Consider the following 27,487-nt stretch of genomic DNA (forward strand, 5'->3'; position numbering starts at 1 on the left):
AATTTTTTAGTAAGTACAACTCATGGCATGCTATAATTTCTTTAACCAATGTAAACCAACCCAAGGACGAATGAGTTGGATATTCTACACAAGGTAGTTGAAAGAAAAACATTGCTATGAAGCCTGATTTACATCTTTCAATTGGAACTCTCCTGAAAGTTTTCTTCAAGCTCATAAAATCCAACTAATTTGAAGAATGAGAGTGGTTTGAGGATAAATTCATTCCCTTCCTTAAGGGGTGGAGATTCTGCCATAGAAGAGAAATGTCTTAGTTTCCTTGTGTAAGATAAAGAAGAGGAAAGGACTACCCACCTTGAAGATGTCAGGATTTTCCACTTTGCTGGTTTGGTTGGTTAACGCTAATCACCCTCAGAAACCTCGAGCATGGCCTTACGGGTTATCGTGGAGACCACAAAGCCTCTTCCTCCAGTTTCGCCAGACAAGTTAGCCCTCGAGGGCCAAAGACATCATCATTCCCAAAGCCATTAATATGGAAGTTACATTTTCATGACACCCGTCAAGTCTGAGCGGGTGCTGAGCCACAGCTGTGTCATTCACGTCAGCTGAACCTATCCAGTACTTCAGTTTCTCCTAAGTGATTTCGTTGGTAACCTATGAGAAAGAAAGCAGGAAGCAACATACGAAAAAAATTTTTTAGAAAAAAATTATACACAAATGTGAACCATTCTAAGGGCTGGGTGTGAGGTTCTGAATAGGTCAGGCTACTTTCCCTGGTCATTTTGGAAAGCAGGTTCTATAGGAACACATGGGGGAAATGCAGCCGTGCGCAGGAACTGTACCTGAAGCACGTGAGCCCTGGAATCTACACCTTGACACACCATCCCAGAGTCACGCGGGAAAAAGCAAATCATCACAGGGAATTGTTACTCTCTTCCCTTTATGATCCCTCTATAAATAGCACAACATGTATAATAATTGTACATTTTATGTGAGTGCCTACCCCTTTCATCTACACTAAAAAGACACCCTTGAGGGATGTCAAGATGCGTGGCTCAGTCAGTTAGGCATCTGACTTTGACTCAGGTCATGATCTTGGGCTCCTGGGATTGAGTCCCGCATGGGGCTCCTTGCTCAGTAGGGAGTCCGCTTCTCCCTCTGCCTGCCACGCCCCCTGCCACGCCCTCTGCCCCCTGCCTGTGCACTCACGCACTCGCTCTCTCTCTCTCTTTCTCTCTCTCTCTCTGACAAGTAAGTAAAGAAAATCTTTTTTTTTTTTTTAAGACACCTTTGGAACCTGATACCCTCTGATCTTAATGACATAAATTATAACTCTAGAATCGCCAGTTTACTTTTCTACCTCAACTCAAACCAACATTCTCATTAGTCAGGCATCTACAGAGGCTGAATTTATATCAAAGCAACATTCATAAATGATTAGGATGAAACAATCTTAAATTTGAAAGAGACCTTCGAGGAGTGTCTCTCACAGCATTGGTGTCACCAACCAGCACCCACATGAGAAGCCCTTGTGTCAGTGTTCCACCTCTTTATAAAAACAGCTGGGCTCTGTGGTTGCCCAGCTCCGCTTGCAAGAAAGGCCCTCCCCATTTTGACCACTTCTTCCCTGTAATTCCCACCTATTTGTCTTCATTTTCATTTGGGCAGCCACAGAACACTACGCATTCCTTCTTCCACAGGGCCGTGAAATATTGTAAGACAGCCCACATGCTCCCTAACACCGGGCCCCTGTCCTCATTCCCTCTCCACTGGGCATCTTCTCTGGCTTCTCTTCATTCCAGTTGTCCTTCTTGGGAGGATGTTTAAGTGTTCCCTGTCTCCTTTAGATTGCCTTGGGGTTGGAATCTATCAGGAGGTAGGCAGATTAGACACCAACCAATGCAATCTCAAGCAGAAAAAAAAAAAGTTTGTTTTGCATGAAATTGACATCTGCCATATACTGCCTTCAACTCATACTCATTTACAAAACCAGGGATGACTGTTCTCATGCACAGAGATGAATTAATATGATGTACCATAACAGGAGATAATTGGTTGACCACAAAGACCTACTAATTGTACCCCATTCCCTCTTTAAGATCATTTCATCCAACTGTGATGGTACTTCAGAATCTGCTTACTTCTCAGAGAGCTTAACATTATTCTAAAATGTTCCAATTTTATGGCTCATGTCAAGGATACTGAAGGACACCACGAAGTACTGACAGTGTAATCATGTAGTTTATTTTAGTTGGATGCCACTTGACTGAACTTTTATGAGATTATCAAATTTAAGAGCTAAAAGGAACCATAGGAATCATTTATTGTAATGTCTTCCTGGTGTGAAAAACGTGAGGTTTGGAGAGATTAACTGACTGTCCCACAGCCCTGCAGTGAGTTTGTGGCAAAAACCATGGTCAGGTTTCAATGTTGCCACCTACAAATTCAGCATTCATGCATTGTCGAACCATGGGAAAGGAATTCTATAATAATAATACTACGTAACATTGATAAGTTTTAATGAGCAGTAATTCAAACCTCACTTATCAGAAAGGTTTTCCCTTTTCCAATGTAAAATAGATGCTCACCAACCCTGTCTTTTCCATGTCAGTCTTGAATTTCTTCACAGCCTATAGCAATCATATTTCTACATTTGCTTATGCAGAAATGCATTTATATATAAGAAATGAGATTTTGATTTTCAGCCATGTTCACAACACATCTGAATAACTTGAACACCAAGCCAGAGTGGACTGAGAAGCCAGGGAACTGGGCTCTCATAACATTATAGACACAAGTTGCTATGAAATACTGAGCAAATCATGGCTTGGTTTCTTTTCCAGGTTTCTTTCCCCATGATGGGCTGCCAGTGCCTGCCTGGTTGTCTCACAGGACCAGTGATCCTTGCCACCAGGGATGAAGAAAGAGTGAAGGGGAAGATGAGAAGTCTGTAGCCAGAGAAAAACAGATGGGAACAATGTGAACTTGAGAGATGCATAAAATGCAGAAGCAAAGGAGGAAAGAGGGGAGTTTAAAGAAAGCTGCAGGGGCTAGATCCTTTCAACGCTGGGAGCAAGAAGACACCATCACAGTGTGGAGCAAAGCATCCACTAGGGGCTCAGGGGAAAGTACCAGAGAAGGTAGCACAGGGAAAAGCCTGAACATTGAGTTTGTATGTTTGGGCCCTGTGTGTTGGTGGAAGTCGATTTAGTTGGTTGGTAGCAGGTCCAAAAGACATGTCAATGTGTAATTTTTTTTTAAAATATGTGTAAACCAACAACCAGCCATGAGCCAAGTAAAATGTGACTAATCTGTACTGATTATAGTTGACTATAACAAATTTTAAGTTGACCAACAATTTCAAGCATTTGTTGGCAATACAATTGAGAGAATACACACATTTGATGGTTTAGGGACTGAGTTATAAAATAAAAATCCATTCTTTCTTATTAAATGACATGTCTTATTTTGGTTTCAGCCTGATATCTTGGACACCTTTGGGGCACTAAGAAAAGAAGTTGAAGAAAAGAAGCCTGGAGATACGAGTAAGACAGAACACCTGGAAACTTCTATTGTGATTGTGAATCTTGTTCCCCAGTTTGGCTTTGCTTAAGGTCACACCCATTTTACAAATGACCTGCCCATTATTTCTGAAAGTGTCAATTCCTTATTCTCCATCACCTGCCTCATTTCCAATTTGCAGTTAGATAATTCTTTAATAATGATTTAAGCTTAACCCAAAGCCATTTTAAACTTTTCCAAGACCTATATTTTATACCACTTCTTCATTTTAAAACTGGAATGCCAAAAATAGTGTTTCTATTTTCAGATAGGGTAAAAATACCATGGAGAATTTAGAAGAAGGCTTAACAGCAAAACCAACATTTTATAAATCCAACACTGCACTTAGTTGAGTATGCAGGTAGGACAATCACTTGGAAATTCATTATCTGCCTAAAGACAGAAACAATGTAACATGTTTTAAGGGCAAAATTGTTGAGGATTACCTTGAAGAGAAAAATTAATTCAGACACAAGACTACCTCATCCAACCTGAAAGCCACTGCTTTGGTGTGGTCTTTCTGAAAGGCACAATGATGGTGCTAACCAGCCATCAATAATGGGGTGCCATGAGGTTGTTGGGTGATGAGGGTCTGCATTTCACCTTTGGGGAGAGAAACACACCTAATCAGCCATCAGTTAGGAATTAGCCCCACTGGCTTTAGATCAGACAGTAGATGTTATAAATGTGAAAGACAGAACAGTCTGTGATGTAGATGAAATGTCATATGAAGATTCACCACCACCACTATTTAACAGATAGGAAAGGGGGTTTAAAAAGTTAGGAATCCTGTTGAAGTTAAAAAAAAACAAATTAATGTACATGATGATTAAGTTCCCCAGTTAGGAGGTGGTTTAGAGATACTAACACATTAACCATTCAGCTCTGGATTTCCTGTCACATTTCTCCTCCTACCACCATACGCTGAAAACATGAAGGTTGAAGTAGGTGGTTTTGCAGATCACCACTGTCAACTGAAAATGACTTTCTGCTCAAATCAAGCAAAAGACAAAATGCAGAAGAAAGATTTTATTCTTTTTATGCCTCCTCACTTCTCAAGAGTAAAATTAAAAAGAAACTGTCATGGGTTTTCATTTTATGAAATGAAAAATGTCTTTAGATTGTCAACAAATTATTTTAAAACCACTGGTTATTCACATGGAAAAAAGAAAGAGCCTTTACCCTTATTTCACCTCCTACATAGAAGTCAATTTGAGGTAAACCTCATTCATAAACCTGAATGTAAACATTAAAACAATAAATGGAAAAGAAAACTAAAGAGAATATCTTGGTGACCTTGGGATAAGCAGAACTTTCTTAGAGAATGTACAGAAAGCACAAACCATAAAAGAAACATGCTGATAAATTGGACTTCACTGAAATTAAAAACAACTGCTCATCAAAAACACAAAATTAAGAAAATAAATACACAAGACACAGACTGGGAGAAAATATTAGCAATATATGCCTCTGACAAAATTATTTGTCTCCAGAATATGTAAAGATTTCCCATAACTTAACAATCAAAAGAAAACCCAACTGGAAAGTCTTTATAAAGAAAGATATATTAGGGCCAAGAAACATATGAAAAATGATAGTTGATGTCATTAGTTATCAGAGAAATGTGAATTAAGGCCATAATGAGATACTCCTACAAACCTACTGAAGTGGTTAAATGAAACATATTCACAATGCTAAAAACTGGAGAGGATATGGAGCACCTGAAACTTTCATATAGTGCTGGTGAGAATGTAAAATTGTTCAACCACTTTGGGAAACGATTTGCCAGTTTTTAAGAAGTTAAACATGTCTCTAGACTAGGACCTAGCAATTCTACTATTAAGTACACAAGAAAAATTAAAAGATATGTACACAAAATGCCTTTTACAAAAATGTTCACAGCAACTTTACTCATCATAACCCCCAAATGAAAATGTCTATCAACAGGAGAATGGATAAACAAACTGTGGTATATTCATACATGGAGTTCTACTCAGCAATAAAAAGGCACAAGCCATTGAGACATCTAAAAACCTGAGTGGATCTCAAAAATAACATGCTAAAGGAAAAAAGAAGTCCACAAAAAAGTGCATACTGTATTATTGCATTTATTTAGAATTTTAGAACAGACAAAACTAACCTCTGATGATAGAATCAAATCAATGGTTGCTTGGCGGCACAAAGGAACTTTTCAGGATGATTGACATATTCTGTGTTTTGATACACATTTGTCAAAACTGTCCAAGCATACTTTTTAAAATCAGAGCATTTCAGCGGATGTAAATTATTCCTAAAAGAAGAAGAAGGGAAGAAGGAGGAGATTGATAAAAAGAAGTCTTAGGTCTCTTACCTTTTGTCTTATTTTCAATCCATGAGTTAATCTGAATCCTGGCTCCTTCCAAATTATTTTTGAAATCCAAATTTTCAGGTTTCAGTTTATATGATTTTTCAACACAGTCTAAATATTCCTACAAAGTGAACATAGAAAAAGAAGAGACATGGCAAATAAATTATTATTTTAATACATTTAGACCATACATGGTAAAAGTCATACATAAATAAAGGCAGAAATATATAAAATGCAAGTATGCAGAACTAGGCCCAACTAATAAAAAATACATGCATTTGTCATATTTGAAGCATGTAGTGAAGTAAAATTAACAAATTACTATAGGATTTTTTTCAATGACAAAGACATTTCTCTTTTTTCTCAGCCTCGGAGGGTGAACTGCATAATTAGGATAATCTGACAGGAGAATTAGTGTCTTCAGTAATTAGTGTCAGATATCTTGGGTTCCAAGATACCAATTCCTTTTTTTATTATTACTGATACCAAAATTTTGTCAGTGTCATTTTTAACCATAAACTATGTAAAATGTATTATGTTTTGACATATCTGAAACATGATTGAACCTGTCACAAATTAGCATCTGAAAATTAGAATCCTAAACCCTTCTATATGAAATAAATGCATATATAAATTATATTGTATATTCTCTACTTAGTAATATCTATATGTATATATAGAGAGATATATGTATATCTTTTTTATTTTCCTAAACTTTTGAAAACACAAACAGTGCTAGAATAAATTAAATAAATAAAAGAAGGAAAGTCTTCTACCTTACTTATGGAAATATGTTCTACTTTATCTCCCCAGGAGGAACTTCTGCAAACATCCCACTTGCCATGTGGACTTGACTGGACATATTGATTTCTGGGAAAAATGTTTGAATGTGTGAATGGACCCCTGCTTCTTGTTCACACTAGGATGAAGTTAGAAAATACTTGAAAACAGGGACCTTAGTATCACCCACCTAAGTGTCAGCTGAGGTTAGATGAGAGGGTTTTGTGTTTGCATTAGGACACAAAATTTCAGGAAAAAAATGGAATCAAAGAAACTTGTTCCACCATTTGGACATATTGAAATTTTTGCCTTTCACTGACCATGTTATCTGACAATGAGACCATGCTTGGAGAGCAGGTGCCACGACGTGTCACAATCACCTAATGGGTATGAGGGATAATGACACAGCCCATGCCCTGGGCAGAGCTTGCCCTGTGTCTTCCACAAGATGGCCCCGGACACACATTCATATGGACATATTAATTACAGTATAGTTAGCATCAGGGAAGAACATGTTTGCTATATTTTGTAATAAATAAGAATTCTGGGCAATGAAGTTTGGTCTTAGTAGCCTACCAGATAATAATGGGAAGTTCATATCTTCTAAAAAGCTGTAGACAGGGTGCTTGGGTGGCTCACTTGGTTAAGCGACTGCCTTCAGCTCAGGTTATGATCCTGGAGTCCCAGGATTGAGTCCCACATCAGGCTCCCTTCTCAGCAGGGAGTCTGTTTCTCCCTCTAAACCTCTCCTCTCTCGTGCTCACTCTCTCTCTCTCTCTCATTCTCTCTCTCAAATACATAGATAAATAATCTTAAAAAAAATAAAAAGCTATAGATCTCCTTACATAAATGAATACATTACCTTGTATCTTTAGAAATTACTAATATGGAAAAGCATTTAACAATAAGGCTTACAAAGATAAGCCATCTTTAGTTATCTTTTCAAAAAATAATACAATTATATATTTTGAGCACTTACTAAGGTCCAGGCACTTCTATTGTCCAGGTAGGTTTTGGATTCCACTATGAAATCACTCTGACTCTACACTCCCTTCTGCACTTAACTGTTCAAGGAAAAGAATAACCCTTCTTAAATATTGTCTCTCCCTCAATTTTTTGACAGTGTCATCATCTCCTGTTTCCAGACCTCAGGATGATTATTTTAACACAGCAATGTACAGGAGTTTAACTATACATATCCATATTCTAGACTCAAAGGACATGTGGAATAAATATCCTCTTTTATTGCCTTAAACCTTTCATCCTCATGCACTAAAGATAAGCTGCCACAAGAGAAATGAAAACAGAAGTAGGAATTATACATATCTTTGTGTTTAAAGAATTTGCCATTCTTATTAATTCATTCAAGTGAAGCACCTACCATGGGAAACAAAGAATTATTTTCAAAGGCTATTCAAATGCTACTCCAAGAGACCCAATGGTGACATAGGAAAACAATTTCTTGCCATGAATGTTAAACTGTTTACATCTTTATGAAGTTTCTGTTATTCATTGTACCTTTCTCATATCTATTTCTTAGTTTTGTTCCACATTTTAAAAAAAGAAATTATTTCAAAGACGAAAGGTGAGTTTGCAAATCAAAATCTTTCATGTGTTCTTAAGCAGGAGTCTGAGTGGTACAGTGTTAGGGATGAGGTGTAGGTACTTACCTGTGTGTGTATTTGCCTGTATATTCCCTGTGATAGAATGTAAGACAGGTTTAAAGAGGTGCTTAAAAATAATTCAGGCTTATTCATTTGTGTTGTCACTTCATTTTGTTCATCTCTACATTCTCAGTTGTCAAACATAGTAGGAAGGCCGTAAGTATTTGCTGAATGAAGAATGAATTATTATGTGGATTAATGAATGGATCTTAACGTCATTTGCACGCTGTTAATACTATTGTTACTTGCCAAGCATGCAAAGATAATCATTAAATTCATATAAGAGGTAATTATTGCCAAGTTATGTTCACAAACATTATCTGATTTGATTTTCACAGTATCCCTTTGAGATTCCAGTACCTTCTATCATTTTCTCCACAAAGAGTTAATAAGTTTCCTGAAGTCCTATTGACTAACCCAAGGTGAAACCGTAGTTTCCTAAGACCTTTATCAGAGAACAGCTGAAATAAAACATTGCAACTCTCTTCAAATATTGAAAGGGTGAGTATATTTAACATGCTTTGTAGAAATGGGATAAAGAAGTAGCTGATCCAGAGCAGATATTTCAATTTTCTTAGAATACACATGCAAGAGGATATAATTTTTGTGTATGTCTTTTAAGAACAGAAAATGATAAAGGAGCAATGGTTACGGAGAGGTAGACTTTAGCTCAAGGCTAGGAAGAACTTTCTACAATGTCGAACTCTCTGACTGTTTGTTAAAAAGCTACCTCACCCTCTCAAGCTCTGCCTTATTGGAGGAATTTAAAGAACCGACCAGCCTCTTGCCTGCTGGCTTCCAGTGGAGATGGAAGTGGAGAGTGGAGAGTGACTCCAGCTAGCTCTGAGCTGGCCTGGCAATTTCCTTTATCATAGGACAGAACTGGTCCATAATCCCTGGACTCTGCATGAATGGCACCCCCTGGTATTGTTCCAGTGGTCCACATTCTCTTCATCAAAAGAAAGTGCAATTGTGTGCATCTGGCTGGGTCTGTGAATGCTGTGAGAGAGAATCATTAAGGGGACAAGAATATAAGGGATTTTTCTCCATTTTGTATGGGAAGAAGCAAGGGAAAAAATGTGAACTCTTTGGATCTCTGCAAACTCAGGCTGCTTGGCTGCCAGAAGAGACAAAGAATTATATCTGCTCCAGGCTTTCTGCTTGACTTGTGCCCTCAGCACAGGGGGCCAGGCCATCTCTCTGGTGGCCAAACCCAAAGCAAGCAGCAGTGTAGAAGGAGCCCCCAGCCAGCAGGTCGTCTTGTTTTGAAGGAGGGGTGACGGGAAGAGGTGACTCTGCACATACTCATCCTACAATGTGTAGTCCTCAGCACTCCCCTATGCTCCTCTTTCTCCCCCACCACAAACAAGTATTTATTGAGCACCTACTATGGGTAAGACACTTGGAACCTAGTCTCCTGATGCACAGAAACAGGATAAAATTGAACACAAGAGCTTTTACATTTAATTTTTAGGGGGGTTAAAATATATCGTTAAACTCAGAGTTTGACTTCAGCTTTTCAAATTCATTCTCATTTTAAATCCTGACTGGGGAGAAGCTTGGTTCCACTAGTTACTCATTCCCTCTACAATAAGCAGAGAGATGATGAAGGCATGTTGATGGAGTATGTATGTATGTACTTAGTATGTACGTAGGACTATTTCTCCCAGTCACCCAGAATCATTGGCTGAATTAAAGCACTCATAATATCTTTGAAAATGTAACTGTATAGATTGTAAATCCTTGAAAATATTCTTTATGTGACCCATCAGAGGAAGGCCCTGGGAGGACGCATCTGGGTGGGCATGCAGGTATGGATATCAATTCTGCTTTGGGTCAGTCTTGCCTCGATGAGTGCCTCCCCTGTTTGGCCTCTGCTGTGCTCTCTTATCACTTGCCCCCCAGAACAGAGCTATGGGAAATCCTACCTTTTGAACACTTTTTGAAAGAGCCAATTTGATAGGTAACCTAAAGTGAAGGTGGACATCCTCCTATGTTTAGATTTGGGCGTCTACAGGCGATCCTCTCACAGGACATTGCTTGAAATCATCATGTGATTGTCTTCTAGACATGACTGAAAGCGTGATATATCTTTTCCATCTGAGATGCACTGGTGGCTGCTAGCCCTGAAGACAAGGGAGAGAAGAAGATATTCTCAGTGGTGTGGTCATAGCTCGTCTTCTTGAAAACATCAAAGCAGAACTGTGTATTTGCTCCATGAGTGAGCTCCTTCCTTTAGCTGGGTTTGGAATACAAAGGCAAACAACAGCATGAAAGTGTCCATCAAACCACTGCTATGTAGCAGTTTATTTCAAATTAGGGAAATGGTTACTTTGATTTTGTGAAATCAAAATGCTCTAAAAAGGACTTTATGCGAGCAAAAAGAACACAGATTTGGGGACAAAATGCATTTCCATCTCTGCCACCTTCTAGCTTTTTGACCCTGAGAGAGTTAGTTCAGTTCTCTGGGTGTCTACATTCTCTCTGGTTGTGGCTAAGTAACAGCTTTCTTACAGGATTCCTGTGAGGATGAAATCATGTAATATCTGTAAATTTCAGGAAGCACTGTGCACTCGGAGTCAGACGCAGGGCCAGCACCTAAGAATGAGTGCCTCCTTAACTTTTGTTCCTTTGGGAAACCTGCTTGCCTGCCCCTGCTCCTGGCCCTGCTTGGGATGCCACATCAGGGTTTTGGATGCAGGAGGCTGGCTGCAGTTCTGTATTTCTGGTGACTTTATTTACATTGTTCTATGGACATGTTAAGGGGCTTCCACTAAGATATTCAAATCAGTGTGAAATTCTCTCTTCATCTGTTGTTCATGGAAATGGAGTATCTCAGTCTTAGAAAGTCCACATGTTTTAGGAAAATGCTTTCTTGATCCTATACATTTTAAAAGGAGATAGAACCCAATATGGTGCATTTCCTTAAAAAGCATCTGAAAAGGAAAACACGTTGTTACTGAGTTTGAGTGAGGATACAAGTAGAAAAGTCATCATTTTTTCTTCTGAAGTATTTAAATTATACAATGTTTTGCCAACATCAGAGGCCCAGAAGCAACTTTTCCAGCCCAGGGGTGTGGTTCCAATAAAACAGACTTAAGAGTTCCTGCACAAAGATCAAGTTTGAATAATTTGGCCAGCTAGGTCACATTTCAAAGGGACTGGAAATGTTACCACTTGCTTAAAAGCTACCACTCTCTTCCCATCAACACAAAGTAAAATCTTCTAAGACAATGTACTCCTGTATGTTCTAGAAATGGAGTTGGGGGAGGGAGAAAAATATGAGTCAGATGGGTTTAAGTTCACAAGAAACTAGCAACAGATGAACAAACCAAGATCTGTTCCTCAGAATTTGTGAGACGCTGACCCACTGTTTACCCCCCACCCCTGCCACACATGCACACTCAACTGTTTGGGAAGTCTATTTCCTGGTAACACACCAGTGACCCTACAATCAAAAACCATCCTCTGGCTATACCCATTAATACTCATTGGAGCCAAAGAACCTGAAAAATAGGATTGCTCTGCTGAAGGGACAATTAGTTGACATGGCCAAGAGTGGGTCTTGATAACAGAGAGCCTTTAAACCTGAAAAGGTTGATTTCTTTTTTTTTCTTTTTTTTTTTTTTTTGAGAGGTAAAAGGTTGATTTCTAATGTGAACTTCGCCTTCCGTTATGCGTGTAACTTACTTGACTTCTCTGAACCTATCTATAAAATAAATCTCTTATTGTAAAATAGGAGTCACCAGACAAGGTCATTGTGAGTGTGAAATGTGATAATATATATAAAGCCTCTAAATAGGAACATTATTCAATACTGTTATCTTCCTTCCCTCTTCTAGGGTTTATGGATTAACTCCAACTACAGTCATAGATTTAAGGAGGAAAGTATCAAGTCCCAAAATTAATTCTACAAATGTGGAAACTGAAGTGAACCCAGAAGGGTTAGCATGACTTCCTCAAGTCCGCACAGCTAGAAAACACCCAATTCACAATGAACACCCAGTTTTCCTGACTCAAGACCCCGCATCTCTCCCCCTAATTTACCAGATAAAGACACAACCTAGAAAAAGAGGATCTCGATTTGGTACCACATAGCACAGTTTCCTTTTAGGTGTTAGAGCCATTTACTAGTAACTTTCTCACCTAGTCTCAGTTCAGGCATCCTGAAAGTCCTCACCTTGACCTGGGAATAAATATTGGTGACAGGAATGGCTCTCATCAGTACTGGAAATCACGACATCAAAAAGCTCACTCAGTGAGTGCGCAGAGGGGAAAAGAGAACTATACTGCCTCGTTTTACATTCGTGCCTCCCTACCACTGTCCCCCAAACCATGGCGCTTCCACTGCCCTTTTCCTTTGATTATAACTAAATATTTTCTCTTACACTTTTTGAGACAAGTTATCACCAGTTACAAAAATCATGTCAAAGTAGATATGACGATTTAGAGTTTGCATTTTTACCTTGTCTTCAGGTTGGCTGAAATTCTGCTCTGTGAGCCCACAGCTGTGTCTGGAACACACATAGACTACCTGGCACCCAGAGTTTGCTCCTCTTGTCTTCTCCGAATCTGGAGGCACGGGTCATTTCTCCTTGCACTGTGAAGTGATTTAAAGTATTTATACCAAGCGTAGAGAGTGAGTCACCTGACATATACAAAGTAAAATACATTGTTTCTCTGGTCAACATTGTGACCCAAGAGATGTGGAAGACTTAACAAAATGTTTAATGCTGTGGATTTTATACAATAAATTGTATTTAATTAAATTGTATATAAATAAATTTATAACAAATTATAAATTTTATAATTATGGAATATTTTAGATGTTGGAAAGTTGATTTGCATGTATATATTCCACGTACAACATATTATCAATGTTTAAAAGGCAGAGACAAGGTGTTTTGTCTTGGGAACTGGAAACAGTTTTCTTTCCTCAACTCTTTTTAAGATGATGAAGTGTTGTTCTGTCTAAAATAGAGGCATCCAGGGATGGAGTAACCCTTGTTGGGTAAAAATTTCAAGCATCTCAAGGCAAAGGCAGGCAGGATTCCCTCGGGAAGCAAGTTACAGATCAGTTGTGGCTCTAACTCAGACACTAGTATAGTGTACCAGAATGTGAGAGATGGGACAACGTGACATCTCTTCAGAGATTTTTAACCCAACAAAGAAGTACTTTTTACACGGTGATCCAGACCACGTGTTCAAAATGGAAACAAGAGTTCCACAAAAAATATTTCCTCTTAGAGTTAATGACACATTCTGATTGTTCTCTTCCTATTTTCTCCTTTTTCATGTTTCAAACACTGACAGCAATTCACTAAATTGTTTTTACAACCCACTAATTGGTCCCATCCCACAGCTGGAAAATGCTGATCTAGCCCAATGGTCTCATCTTGCAAAAGAGGAATCTAAGCCCTAATATAACTAGGTATTCATTTAACACAGTGCAGAGACTAGAATGGATTAGTGTTTTCAAATTGTTCAGTACAGAGAAGTAACATGTAAAACATAATTCTGGGTGTTGGTGTTCAACTGAAGATTTCATCTATGTATTGATATTAGGCCTCCTGGTTGAGTTCATGCATTTCATCTGAATTCCCTAACCACTTTCAGCTTTCATTTACCCCTACTGGTTATAACTACTATGCTATAAAAATATTTTTTGCTAAAAATAAAGGCAGCTATTTTTGCCTTTTTTGTAAAGAATCCTCCAATAAATGATTATCTGGCTTTAATTGGGCTCAATTAAAGTCAGATCCAACCATTTGTACTAACTCTTTTTATCAAATTATACACACATATACATACATAGAGAAGTTTCTACTTTTAAAAAGTTATATCAAAAAAAGTTATATCAAAAATACAAATATATCCAGAGGAAGAAGAGGTTAATTAATGGAAGAAAAAGATTCAAGGCAGTGAAAAAGAAATAAAAAAGAGGCAGGATTTAAGTCTTTTGTATTTCCATTAAATGACACTTGATTTGTTTAGGTAACATAAAAACAGACACCAAATATAGTTACCACAGGACACAAATCCAATAGTACCCTTTATAAAATTTTATAGTGAATTGGTAGCGAATTTTATAAAATTATTGTACACACAGGAATAAAAACTTGGATTGGGGTCTTCACAAAACAGAATTGTCAAATGCCCACCATATCAGACCACTAAGCAGTGTTTGGCTTCACCCTACCGAGTGAAAAGGGAATGCACACAAGAAATGCTCCTTAGTTCCACTGGGTTCTCAGGTTCTCAGAAGGTAAAGGGAAGAAATGAAACAATTTAATTACATATAACATAAGCAAGAGGCATTCTGGATGCTCAGACTATATTCTCAAAAGTCCACTCACCTCAGGTTGCAATCCTCCCTCTGGGTAGAGTCCCATCTAAAAGGGATGCGGGAGACGTGGTATCGTTCATTGAGGAGTGGAAGGCCTCTGTAGGGACTCTGAAGCCAGGAAAAGGGTCAGTGTTCTTCATGCTCCCAGAGAGAAAAGAACTTCTAAATGACTCTAAATCTCTAGACGCTCAAAGCAATTTACCTTGAATCATTTTGCCCACCAATAAAGAGAACTTTACTTCTCTCATATACAGTCTTCAGGAGAATTTGGATTCAAGGAGGAGAAGGGGTTCACAATAAAAAAAAAAAAAAAGAATTCTCCCAACCTCATAGGACTTTGATTCATCTGCAGATGCTGTTCCCCAGGAGACCCAAGGAACAGATACTTTTTTTAAAAAAAGTTAATAATTCACTGGTTGACTATTGACAAAACCAGGGGGTCATTTGCAAAGAGATGGCTGGGCCAGCCCAATGACTTCTGTGCTATTATTATCTTAAAAACGCTATTAACAAAAGAACATTTACTGGCTTCTCTTGCACATTAAAGCTTCTTCTCTATGAAGACTCCGACTCACAGATTTGAGTGAGGGTGTGTATTCCTGCCTATTGTGCCAGTTGTTTAAATGGACAGGTCACTGTCTATGGTCACCCCTGGAGCCCCCATTCCACAGAAGTTGTACCTAGTGGACCATGGATCTTGTAGTTTTCTTGGTGTTACAGTGGACAGTTTCCACTCCAAATGCATTAACTTAGGTATAGAAAACAATGACTTTTAATCTAGCAGATCTGTGGATGAGATTTAAGAGGTCTTTGAACTTAAACTTGTATACCTAAGTTCTTATATGTGTGCATGCTTTAATACTTTGATTCTCAAAGGGAGTATTTACTTCAAAAAGTGAAGGATCATGACTATCAAAGCTCCTAGTGGCCTCACATGGGTCCCCCTGCACTTCAGCTTTCTCTTTCTCTGATGCCCACCCTCTTTGCTCTGGCTGTTTGACATCACCATCATTTAAAGACTGCCAGATCGAATCTTGAGAAGTCTTTATCTTTTGCCCTCAAATTCACTGTCACAAAGCTCTGATCCCAGATTCATTAAATCAAAGACTGCCTCCTAAATCTGTCAGTTTCTCTCCCTTCTGTCTACCCTATAGCCTGCATTGTGGTGTAGACTTTTGGCTCTTCCTAGCTGGACCACTGCCCAGTTCGGCCCATTAACAGTCCTGCAGCACTCTAGCTCAGCATCACACACCAAACACAATCCTTCAAAATGCAAACCTGAAAGTGTCACTTCCCTCCATGAAGCCCTTCCTGCCCTTGCACCAAACTTAGAAGAAAGGTAAATTCCATATAGCGGTGCCCATGGACAGCACCTGCTCCCCGTTCCTCCCAGCCCACCTTTAACAGCCCTCTGCCCTCTGCATCCAATGGTTGCCCCTGCAGATCTCAGAGGAGCCCATGGTCTTTCTCCTGTGGGCCTTGAACATGCTCTTGCCTCTAATGAGCCCCTCATCCCCTCTCCTCTCATTCCCTTTACCTCCTCATTCCTTCTGGTTTGAGCTACAATGGTCCTTCCTCCAGGAAGCCTTCCTATCCTTCCAGGACTGATTTAGAAGCCCCTACTGCACCATCCCACAGCATCTCTGCCCTCATTTAAAGAACTTATCACCCTGCCACGACTTGCAAAACTTGTGGTGATAATTCCATCCAGCCTAAGACTCAAACTCTTAACAACATTGACAAGTCTTGTCTGAACAGACACACTTGGAGAGAAATTTTGCATTTAAAAATGAACTATTTCTAAAATACCTAGAATTTCTGTTCATCTTCTTTTCCCTCTAAATACTTTCCATTCTTCTCCCTTTTCTCTCCCTCCCAACACACTGAGTATATAAAGGCATATTATTTTGCTTTGTTCAAATTATAAACCAGTAGTAAAACTTAGTATTTACAAAAGATTAGTCATCTTTGGTTTCACTAAAGAACTTTCATGTTTCAAGTTCAATGATTTTCTTGTTTTGGTTCACAATGCCACAGGCAAGAAACAAAGAGAAGAAAAGAGAGTATCAAAGGAATGTCTCACGACACAATTAAGTTCTGATAGCCAACACTTTACCACTTTTAGGTAAGCCCGTTGATGCCTTCTCTTCTTCAAGGTGCTGCTGGGATCTACAGGAAGATTAAGCTTATGAATGCTCTTCTAGTCCTGGGTCTTTACACATTCTAGGATGTCTGTAGGGACAGAAATGAAATATTAGTGTCAAAAGGTAACAAGATGATTACAGACACATATGCTGCCTTTCTCTGTTAATGAGTAGAATCTGTCAATCAGTAAAGGGGTATAGAATGTGCTGGAGAGAAATTACAAAGTGAGCAGAAAATAACTGTCCCTTGTTTCAGAGAGTTTATACTTAGGAGAGTTTATGATTAGAAGAGTTCGTACTATCATTATCAATCCTATATAACTTTCAAAAATTCATTATTAAGACAAATAATATGCAGTCAAATTAAGTCACCCGAATCATAAAAGTGTAAATGACCCAAATACAAGAACACAGAGTCATTTAATTATGGATTTGCCCAAGTTTATAAGAGGTGTGGTGTCTCAGGAAAGCCTGAGCTCATGAGAGACACATGGTGTCAGCCAGTAGGTATGCCAAAGAAGGAGTGAGCCATGTGAGGCATTGGAGATGAGGACGCTGAGCGGAGCCAAGGCACAAGTGAGATTCTTGAAGTCCAAGGCAGCAGGTTATGATGGAAAGAGCGCATATGATCTTAAGCAATTGGCAACTTCTCTGACCCTAATTATAATTATGAAATGAAAGTAATATTAATAATCATAACAGTTTCCATCTTACAGGATTGTAGGGAGAATTGAGATGTCACAGTGAGTGGCACTCTGAAAACATTTTGTAAATGATAAAGCAGCGATGGTGGTGAAGAAGATGACAACACTGCTCTTCCTTTTCACTGAAAAATGGGTGGAAAAAAGCTTCTTTCTGCTCCTGCAGAGACAGAAGTTCTGACAATGCTCTTCTGTCCACTTAAGAGATCTTGCCCTTATAGACGCTTTGGCATATGACTGGCAGAAAACAGCATGCTTTCAAGGAGGCGCTGGTGGAGGTGGGACCAAAGGCTAGCAAGGTCCCCTGTTATCGGGCCAGAGTCTCCATCTGCACTACACTCTCTGGTTAATTTTTGTCCTTTCTTGGGACCTTAAGGGAAATCTACTCATTTAAAATGAGGAAGGGATACCCACCGTATGCCATACTCTGCGCTTTAAGAGCTTATACTCTAGCAAACCATGTGCACACCGCACACAATGCAGCACACATGCACATGTGTACATACACACATGCAAACAGAAAGTAGCAGGAAATTTGAGCATAGCTCTCATAAAAGGAGGCACGGTGTGTTTTGTGAGTCCACATTTCGTGGGAGCTCTCCCAGGGAACATAAAAGTGGTCAGCTGCTTGAACAATTCAAAGATGGAGAGAGTGTGATACTCAGAGGGGACAGGTTGAACAACATGAAATAGTAGATTGGGTTTTCTTTTTTTTAATTAAATTAAATTTAATTTAATTTCTTTTCAGTGACCCATAATTCATTGTTTATGCACCACACCCACTGCTCCATGCAATACGTGCCCTCCATGATACCCACCATTAGTCCATATTATGTTGAGCTCAGTCTCTGACAGAGAGTGGCAAGACTAGGTGGAGAAGAGGTTAAGGAAAACTGGAAGGTCTGGAGGGTCATGCTGGAGTTTAGACTCCCTCCTTAGGTGGTAAAGAGCCATCGGTGCTTTATAAGAAAGTGACTTGTTCCAATATGTGTTTCAGGAAGGTAACTGGTGTCTACAGATGAAAACAAAGAAACCTGGGATGCCTGGGTGGCTTAGTGGGTTAAGCCTCTGCCTTCACTCAGGTCATGTCCCAGGGTCCTGGGATGGAGTCCCACATCAGGCTCTCTGCTCAGCGGGAGGCCTATTTCCCCCTCCCCCTCTGCCTGCTTCTCTCCCTAGTTGTGATCTCTCTCTCTCTCTCTCTAATAAATAAATAAAATCTTAAAAAAAAAAAAGAAAACATAGAAATCTTCATGACTTTGGGCTTAAGAGTGAAAGAGAAATGCAAGTCACAAGAGGCAGAGAGAACAGGCAGGAAACAAACTACAGATGTGAACAGTCTAAACTCAAGCAATGCTGATGGGAAGAAAGAAAAGGAGATAAATTCAAGAGACATTTTCATGGTAACACCGGTGAACAGTCTCAGTGTGAAAAAGAAGAAATATACAAGCATAATCTTGATGGTTTGAGCTTGTTTTAGACAATATTTGTCTTTTACTAGAAGCAGGCCCCCAGGAAGATCATGTGGAGGACGGTGATGTGTTTTAGCTGAGATATGTTTAGTTTTACTCCAGGACGTTCAGTGGACTTTTCAGGAGGCCGTCGTGAATTTAGATGAAGTTAACCATATAACTAGGTGTCATCAGCTATTATGGAAGCCATGTATTCAGATGGGATCACATAGAGAATTTTGAGTAAGAGGAGAAAAGCTTTGGAAATACCTATGTTTAAATAAGATTGAAAAAACATGACCCTAAAAGATAAAGTCATCTTTGTATGAAAAGAAATCGGTTACAAGGTCAATGACTTGATCTTATACCAAAGTGGTCCATGAGGTCTCTTGGAACTTCCAACTACATTTATCCTGAAGACACGCTGAGTGCCCACTGTATGTTAAGTTCTGTTCTAGGGATGTTGGGATGCAAAACAAATCAGTCATGGCTTCTGCCCCGAGGAGCATGAAGCTCAATGCCAAGACAGAGGCTCAACAGCTGTTACTTCTGCTGTCACTGGGCTGAGGCGTAATGACAACGTTCGCAGGAAACATCATGCTTCCACAACTGCCACAGTTTCAGAAGCTGTTCAGCTTGTGGAAGTAACGCCAAACGAAGCCTAGATCGTGACAAGGTAGCCCTTCTCTGCATGAACTGGGGCCCTTAACCATGAAGTGGACATAGGGATGGGCAGGACCAACCAACTGAAGTTGTAGCAAAAGATCACACCAGTTTTTCCATACTATTTCCTCACAGACCTGACCCTCACTTTCTCCAGATGCTTGCTTCAAACCTCAGCAGTTATGAGTCCTACCATGGCTGCCCAGGAATCCCTACCAACAGACAAGAATGTCTATGCTTCTGAACAGCATGGCTGCCATCAGAATGCACACTCCTGCACCCCCTTCTTATATCTTTACTGCCTAAGGACAGAGTCTAGAAGTATGTCACTTTTGAATGGCAATAAGTGGGAATGGGGTTAATCAGAAAAAATCAGTTCTTAAAAAAATATAGATAGATAGATAGATAGAGACATACCACTGCATACTGGTTAATTTCACTCCCCCCAAAAATAGTCTCTGAAAAGACAATAGTTATTTCGGGTATGGCAGGTTAGCATTTAAAATTATTTTGATCAGAAGCTTTTTTACATCTCTTAAATCATGTCACATTAACACATTTGTGTCATATTCATCGATTCTACATTTGTTGAAAATCAAATAGCTGCCAGGTCTAGTATTATGCACCACGGTGCCATGCTATAGACTATTCTAGATTTATTTAGTTCCTATTCAGGTGAAAGTCTTTTGTGATAAAAACAATTCAATAGGCTGCTTATAAAATCCTAAGTGAGTTTTGATCTGTTTTGTGAACTTAAATCTTAGTATTTAAAATTATTTAAAATGACCTTATCAGACTATGCATCTGTAAAAGTAACTTGCATGTGTAATAAATTAGCAACATTGAACCAAATCAAATTTATATTTAAAAAGCATTCTTTCTATTCATTGCTAATTTGCTTGGCCTGGCAAACAAAGGAAGTACTAGTTGTCTACAATTGGTCAGAGGAGAACAATCACACTGTACAGCCATGTTGTATTTATTTATTCCGATAAACAGAGAATAAACTATACAGCACGTGAACTATATACTGTAAATAACAAATGGCAAAGTTCAAAGATACATCATGTTTGAAAAACTATGTACATTTTAAGTCTCTATCAAGGAAAAAAAGTCTCTATCAAGGAAAGCCCAAAAGATAGGAACTTGAAATTATTAATGAAATATCTCAGTTGTCCCCCAATCCCAAATCTGTAGTTTTTGGCATCTAAATTCAACACTCATTTCAAATCAGATGTGTGGAAGGAAACTCTCCAGTGTCTTCTTAGGTCAGCGGGGAAAGGTTATCCTTCACACTGATATTCAGTAGCTGGGCATCCTTCCAAGCCCATTTGCAATGAAACTGGAATAACTACGTTGGGATAACTGGGATAACTACAGAGTTTCAGGCAAATCCCTAGGCTGCTTCCAACACTGTCCTTACCAGAAGTTCCCCGACATGATGCCCAGCTCCAGGATACAAGGGAATATGGGGACAGGAGTGGGTGGAGGGGGGGAGGAATGATGGGAATGAGTTGGGGCAGAAAGAGAATGAACTTAGAAATAGGTGAGGCACACAGTGGTAGACAGGCTAAAGCAGAGTCAGGACAATCAAACCAAGTGTCTGCAAAGGGTCAAGTCTCCAAAATCATCTGCCGACCAATATTAAAAGGAAGTAAACACAAAGGAAACACCATGTGCTTCAATTACACCTAAATCTATCCTCTTGCAGTGATTCCTTAATGTGGTAGGGACTAATGTAATAGAAACCAACTGGATTTTCAAGGGCAAGACACTTTGCCACTAAACAAGATGATGTCATCCTTCCTGATGACGAAGAGGAACGGGCGATCCACTCTGAAGACCCTGGACTCAGGCAGCTGCTTTTCTACGATGTTATTTCCTGTGGCAGCAGTGGCCTCTGTGCCCTCCTCGGTGACCTCGATGTAGGACTTATGCATCATTTTGGACACATACAGACGGCCTCCGGAAGCTATACCAGAGAGATCTGCTCTGGATTCATCAAAGATGTCTTTCAGCCCTAGGGCTCTTAAGTGGTGTTTGATTTCATAATTCTTCTCTATCTTGAACTGAGGAAGAAACACCTCAACATACTGAGAGCTCATTTTTCTTGGATTGGTCCATTCCATTAGATTCTGAAAGGTCAGTCTGTTTTCAATCTGTAGGAATATTGAAAAGGCAATTCAATATGCTTAAGGGACAGATAAAACACCAACTACAAAGATAGACGGTTTTCCATAATTACTCTCTTCTGGATATTTGAGTAAAAGTACGTCAGTGGGTCCAGAGGATTCTGAAAATGGGAAATTATTAGCATAGATAGTTCAAGCACTCTTTAACAAATCATGTTTAATTTGCTCTGCTATGACAAGGTGTTACTTACTTGTATTTCAAGGCATTTCTTTCCTCTGCCCACATATGAACAAATACAGCCAAAGTGGAACAACAGGCAGGTGAAGGAATTAGGGTAGCAGAGATCATCAGAGGGTGAAAGGAGCTCAGTGGTCATTTAAGTCAGCATTTCTTGACCATTTCCCATCATGAACGGCATAGAAAATGGTAATGTTTGCATAACTTGCCGGAATAACCAATGGAACGGCAGGTGGCCCAAAGCAAGAAGCCCAGAGCTCTAGCTTCCAGAGTTTAGGTGATCAGTACCTTCTAGCACAGTCCCTAAACCACCGGGGGGCTTGGATCCAAATACATCCTCTTATTCAACACATGGGACAACTGAAGTTCAAGACATTGTAGGAAATATGCCAAATTGCATAGCTGGGCATGTCAGTTACACAGCTAGGAGCCCACAGCCCTCTCTCCAGCACCACTGCTGCCCCCAATGATTCACAAATGGAATTCACCAACTCCTGAATACTGAGTTGATCAGGGACTAGTCCAGATGTACACAGGGAAGATTTTTCATGCACGTTGCTTATAAAACTTATATGTAGATACTTATTCTCAAATTCAGTCTCACTGGAATTTTAAAGAGCTTTTCACAGTTATCCTTATCAAGGACCTAAATTTGTTTAATCAAATTTTGTCTGATTAAAATTTTATGTGTGTAAATTATCCAGTTTATGGTTAATCTATAATAACTTCTCACTCTGAATTAGAATTGTTTCCTCATTTAGTTCATTATAAAGCCAACTTCCCCATTATTTCATTGCATAGGGTTATATAGGTCTATAGGATAATGTAGGAATATGTAGATTTATACTCATCTGATCTAAACATTATTAGGAAGATCTATTACAGAAAAGAAAAACTTAGACAATAAGTATAAGAACAAATCTATCTTTCATGTTGTCTGCCGTTTGTTTTATATGGTCTTATTTTTCTGTTATGGTAGATTATTTGAAGTTAAAATAACTGATGTATGCTAAAATCTAATTGTGATAATGATTGTCAAGTGAATTATTGGTTTAATATGAGTATCAATATTTTATATTGTCACTTTAGGTTTAACAATAGCAACTTCATGACATTCTTCTTGCTGTTCATCAAAAAAAGGTAATTAAAATGAAACTAAATGAAAATCATTATAATGATTCAGTGGTTTTGTCCATTTAGAAATCGTATTTCTAAAGTTCTAAAATCATGTTTCTAAATCATAGAAAAAGGATGGATAGAAGTAATGCCTCTAGGTAGGAGGAGAACTTCTTTATATTCTTTGTAGCTTCCCAGTTATTTTATAAGCAAGAGTCAATATTTTACTAATCAAAACACAAAAAAATTTTTAAACTTTAGTTGTAATATTTTAGGATAGCTGATAGGTGTGTACACACACACATATTTGTACATATGTATGTACCTATCAGATAAATTGATCAAATTCCATGAGCCTCCTTTCCCTGCCCCACATGACTGCTGTATGGATCAAACGAGGTAACATAAATGCAGCTCAGAGTACATGGCCTGGCACATAGTAGGTGCTCAATGAATGTTGTCTATTATTACTTTTGATTGGAAATACAGAGAGGGATGTTGACACCCAGGCTTTTGGGATTTCGGGTCACAGGCTCAGGAGGCTACATTGATAGGCCTGAGAAAAGATCAGGATCTGAGATACAGTGATTCTTCCTGGCTTTGCAGGACTATCCTCTTTGCCTCTTGTACCATGCTGGTCTATTGTCCTAGTCACACCAGTCACAGGGCAGTCCCTAACCTCTGCTTTCCCCAGAGACACAGCAGCTCAGAATGAGACCATACATTTCAGTGCACAAAGGCCCAGGACTCCAGACCCCACAGTATCATTCCTGCCTGAAAATAGTCTGTGCAAATTCCAATAATACATGAAAGACTATTTTCATGGCCAAGTGCAAAGACCTTAACTCATGCCATTTTCTCTCCAAGGCTGAGATTTGAGAGGGTTACAATTTCATAGCTATTCAACTAAAATTATGTTAAACAGAGGTAAGTCAATCTCAGTAACTGTAACGGCATCTGGCCCAGAGTAGGTACTCCTTAAATATCTGTCAAATAAATGAATAGGGGTAAATCTCTAATTCTTACAATCCAAAATTGTAAAGTTGATACATAAAAATACAATAATATCCTAAAAATCTTCTAATTCCCCAATAGTGAAAGTGGCAGTAGCAACTTACTTGGGACAGGTCATTTTCAGGCAGCATAATGAACATGCTTATGCCACCGTGATACTTGAGTTCAAGAACCTGTAGAGGTGGGTCTCTAATGACAGAAAAATTGAACTTCCGTTCTTGATGCATCATGGCGACTGCTTTCCCAGGACACTGAAAGTCAAGTCACAAAAAAATTTTTTATTAGTCTACCTTATTTCACTTATAAGAATAGTGTTTCAGTTTTCGTTTGGTTGATCCTGTAGATTTTTCCTGACTTGTTGCCAATAGTGGTTGCAGTGGTTCATGGCTTAGGGGTACAAGCACAGACTTTGAGATTAACTGCCTGAGTTTAAAACTTCCAGCACGCAACTTTGGGCAAGTTACTTCACCTTTCTATGCCTCCCTTTCTTCATCAACATAATGGAGTCTCTAGTCCCTACTGCACAGGACTGTTGTAAAGATCATGCGAGTTAATGTACCTAGAACTTGGTACATTTCTTTGCAGTTAGCATTTTATCTGAAAATGTCTATATAGTAAGTAACAAATAATTATTAAATAGCATTATAATTAAAAATGGATGCTATAGATTTTTTATTTTTATAAGACCTCATTCTTCTTTTTTTTTTTTTTTTCAAGATTTTGTTTATTTATTTGACAGAGAGAGACACAGCAAGAGAAAGAACACAAGCAGGGAGAGTGGGAGAGCGAGAAGCAGGCTTCCTGTTGAGCAGAGAGACCGATGCGTGGCTCGATCCCAGGACCCTGGATCATGCACCAAAGGCAGAAGCTTAATGACTGAGCCACCGAGGTGCCCCTAAGACCTCATTCTTAAATTGTGTGATTTTGATAGTACGGGTCTGTAATTGACTTCTGATGAAAGAAAAAAAAATCTATATTATTCATAGCGATATTTATCACTCATTCAGTGATATTTGATCTCTACCAGCTCTCACCACTCCTGTATCTAAAAGTTCTGATGTGGAAGAATGCAGAAAGAACATTTCAATAAATAAAACTAAATTTAAAAGTTTAATCTGAGTTTCTCTGTTTCAACACAAAAGGCTGAGTGACTGAAAGAATCTTTAGAGGTCAATTAGTGGAATCGCCTCATTTGTGAGGATGGGAAGGTCTACAGCGGTTAAGTGAACTTGCCGAAGACGACGCAGATTGGCATTGAAGCAAGGCAAGGACCCCAACACAGTACTTTTGACTCCAAAGTCTCTGATGTTTCTACTATCCCATAAGATTATTGTGTACAAATTGGTAAAACACACACACACACACACACACACCCCCACAAGAATATATGTTTTACAAAAGTTGGTTAAGACTAACACTCGGGGAGCACCTGGGTGGCTCAGTTGTTAAGCGTCTGCCTTCGGCTCAGGTCATGACCCCAAGGTCCTGGGATCAAACCCCTCATCCGCTCCCTGCTGGGCAGGAAGTCTGCTTCTCCCTCTCCCACTCCCCCTGCTCGTGTTCCCTCTCTCACTGTGTCTCTCTCTGTCAAATAAATAAATAAAATCTTTTAAAAATTTTTTTAAAAAGACAGACACTTGAGAATGCATAATTTTACTAAACATAACTTGTTCCTTTGTAAAAGGAAACACATCCTGGCTTTGACTCAGGAAAAACCACTGATGTTAAATGACTAAAATTATCTACCCCATAGTTAGAATCACAAAAAGTGAAAAGTATACTTTTGTCCTATTTTCTTCTTATAGGCATCCAACTAGAATATCTTAAAATGAATTCACATGTTATTACCTTTCTCAAATTTGAACATATTTTAAGAAATATCAATTTATGGGGCACCTCCAATAGGGTACCATAACCTGCATTATCAGGAAAATAGGTTGTTTTATAAACAAGTCACCATATAGTATTGGGTAACCTATAGAAGAAATAAGTAAAGAAATGATGAATCCATCATTTGTCTATGCAAATAACATAATTCCTGCAAAGGAATATTATGACAAAAAAAAATTTTTTTAAGATCTTATATTTATTTGAGAGAGAAAGCACAGAGTAAAGTAAGAGGGAGAAGCAAACTTCTCACTGAGCAGAGAGCCTGATGCGGGGCTTGATCTCAGGACCCTGACCCTGAGATCATGACCTAAGCCAAGGGTAGATGCTTAACCAACTGAGACACCCAGGTCTCCTGGGAAAAAAAAAAAAAAATCTAAAAAATATTTCCATACCTTGGGAGATTTGAACAGGCAATTTACAGTTTCATTCTTGGTGAAGGCCAGCTCCCACTTGCCTTTGAAGTACACAGCATTCACCAGCACCATTACAGCTGAGGAACTTAGGCTACCTGCTCGAAAGATGTTCTTGATTTTGCCTTTTGAAATATAAATGGAGAAAATATGTTAAGTTTTAATGTATTTTTTATTTTTTTTTTAGATTCATTTATTTATTTGGGAGAGAAGAAGAGAGAGCAGGGGGAGGGACAGAGGCAGAGGGAGAGATAATGTCAAGCAGACTCCCCACTGAGTATGCCCCCTCCACCCCCGCCGTGGCAGGGCTCGATCTCACCACCCTGAGATCACAGTCTGAGCCAAAATCAAGAGGTGAATGCTTAACCAACTGAGCCACCCAAGTGCCCCATTAAAATAATTTTTTAAAAAAGACAAGGTGAACATGATATTTTCCTTACAACATAACTATAATAACAATGATATTGTAATAATCTATGAGCAAATGCTCCGTCCAGTACTCCCCGAACACTTTATGTACAATGTTTGATTTAATCCTCACAAAATCTCTGTGAGGTGGGCACTTTCCTGTTGAGAAAGCTGAAACACAGAGAGATGAAGTAATTTGTACAAAATCACACAACAAGAAAGTTAGGGCACCAGGATTCTGACCCAGAAAGACAATTCCCAAAGCCCCTCCTTGCTGTTAAGCACCAAACTACCTTTACTGCCTTGACAAAGCCACAGCACTTCAATTATATTTTAATTCCATTCTGTTGGGCTAATTCCTTCCTTCCTTCCTTCCACATGAACAAGATTTTGCTGGATGTCAACCCTATTCTCGATACTTGAATCACAACCATGAGAGGCACAGTCCTTGCTATCATTGGGCTAGCAGTCCACTGCAGGGGAGCAGCTGTACACATGGGTACCACAGCCACATGCTGAGTGTGCTGTGGGAGCACAGATGAGGGGCACCATCTCAGGCTTGGCCCTCTGCTTGAGCTGACGGCAAGGTGGGAGGTGGAGAGAATCTGCATACAGCAGAGACTGTTTACCCAAACACATGGAAGCACGCAAGAGCACGGTGTAT

At 39.1% G+C, this 27,487-nt stretch overlaps 2 protein-coding genes across 3 annotated transcripts in view; both read right to left on the minus strand.

Annotated features, from left to right (window-relative positions):
* Positions 1-231: 231 nt before the first annotated feature.
* Positions 232-21,055, minus strand: LOC308354230 (leukocyte elastase inhibitor-like; the record flags this gene model as incomplete). The annotated part of the gene is given in 6 exon segments (XM_080821595.1): positions 232-362; positions 365-450; positions 4,435-4,507; positions 5,870-5,987; positions 10,381-10,543; positions 21,039-21,055. Coding segments are annotated over 6 exon segments (588 nt in total).
* SERPINB7 (serpin family B member 7) overlaps positions 20,578-27,487 on the minus strand; it is a 59,096-nt gene continuing 52,186 nt past the window's right edge. For both annotated transcript variants that reach the window (XM_080822002.1, XM_080822001.1), the window contains exons 6-8: positions 26,398-26,540; positions 24,220-24,366; positions 20,578-21,774 (exon numbers count right to left, since the gene is read on the minus strand). In XM_080822002.1, the coding sequence (XP_080678128.1) occupies positions 21,376-21,774; positions 24,220-24,366; positions 26,398-26,540 (689 nt within the window). In that variant the 3' untranslated portion in view covers positions 20,578-21,375. The remainder of the gene's footprint in view (positions 21,775-24,219; positions 24,367-26,397; positions 26,541-27,487) is intronic.

The sequence above is a fragment of the Martes martes genome (genome assembly GCF_963455335.1).
Source record: "Martes martes genome assembly, chromosome: 13".
Classification (NCBI taxonomy): Eukaryota; Metazoa; Chordata; class Mammalia; order Carnivora; family Mustelidae; genus Martes; species Martes martes.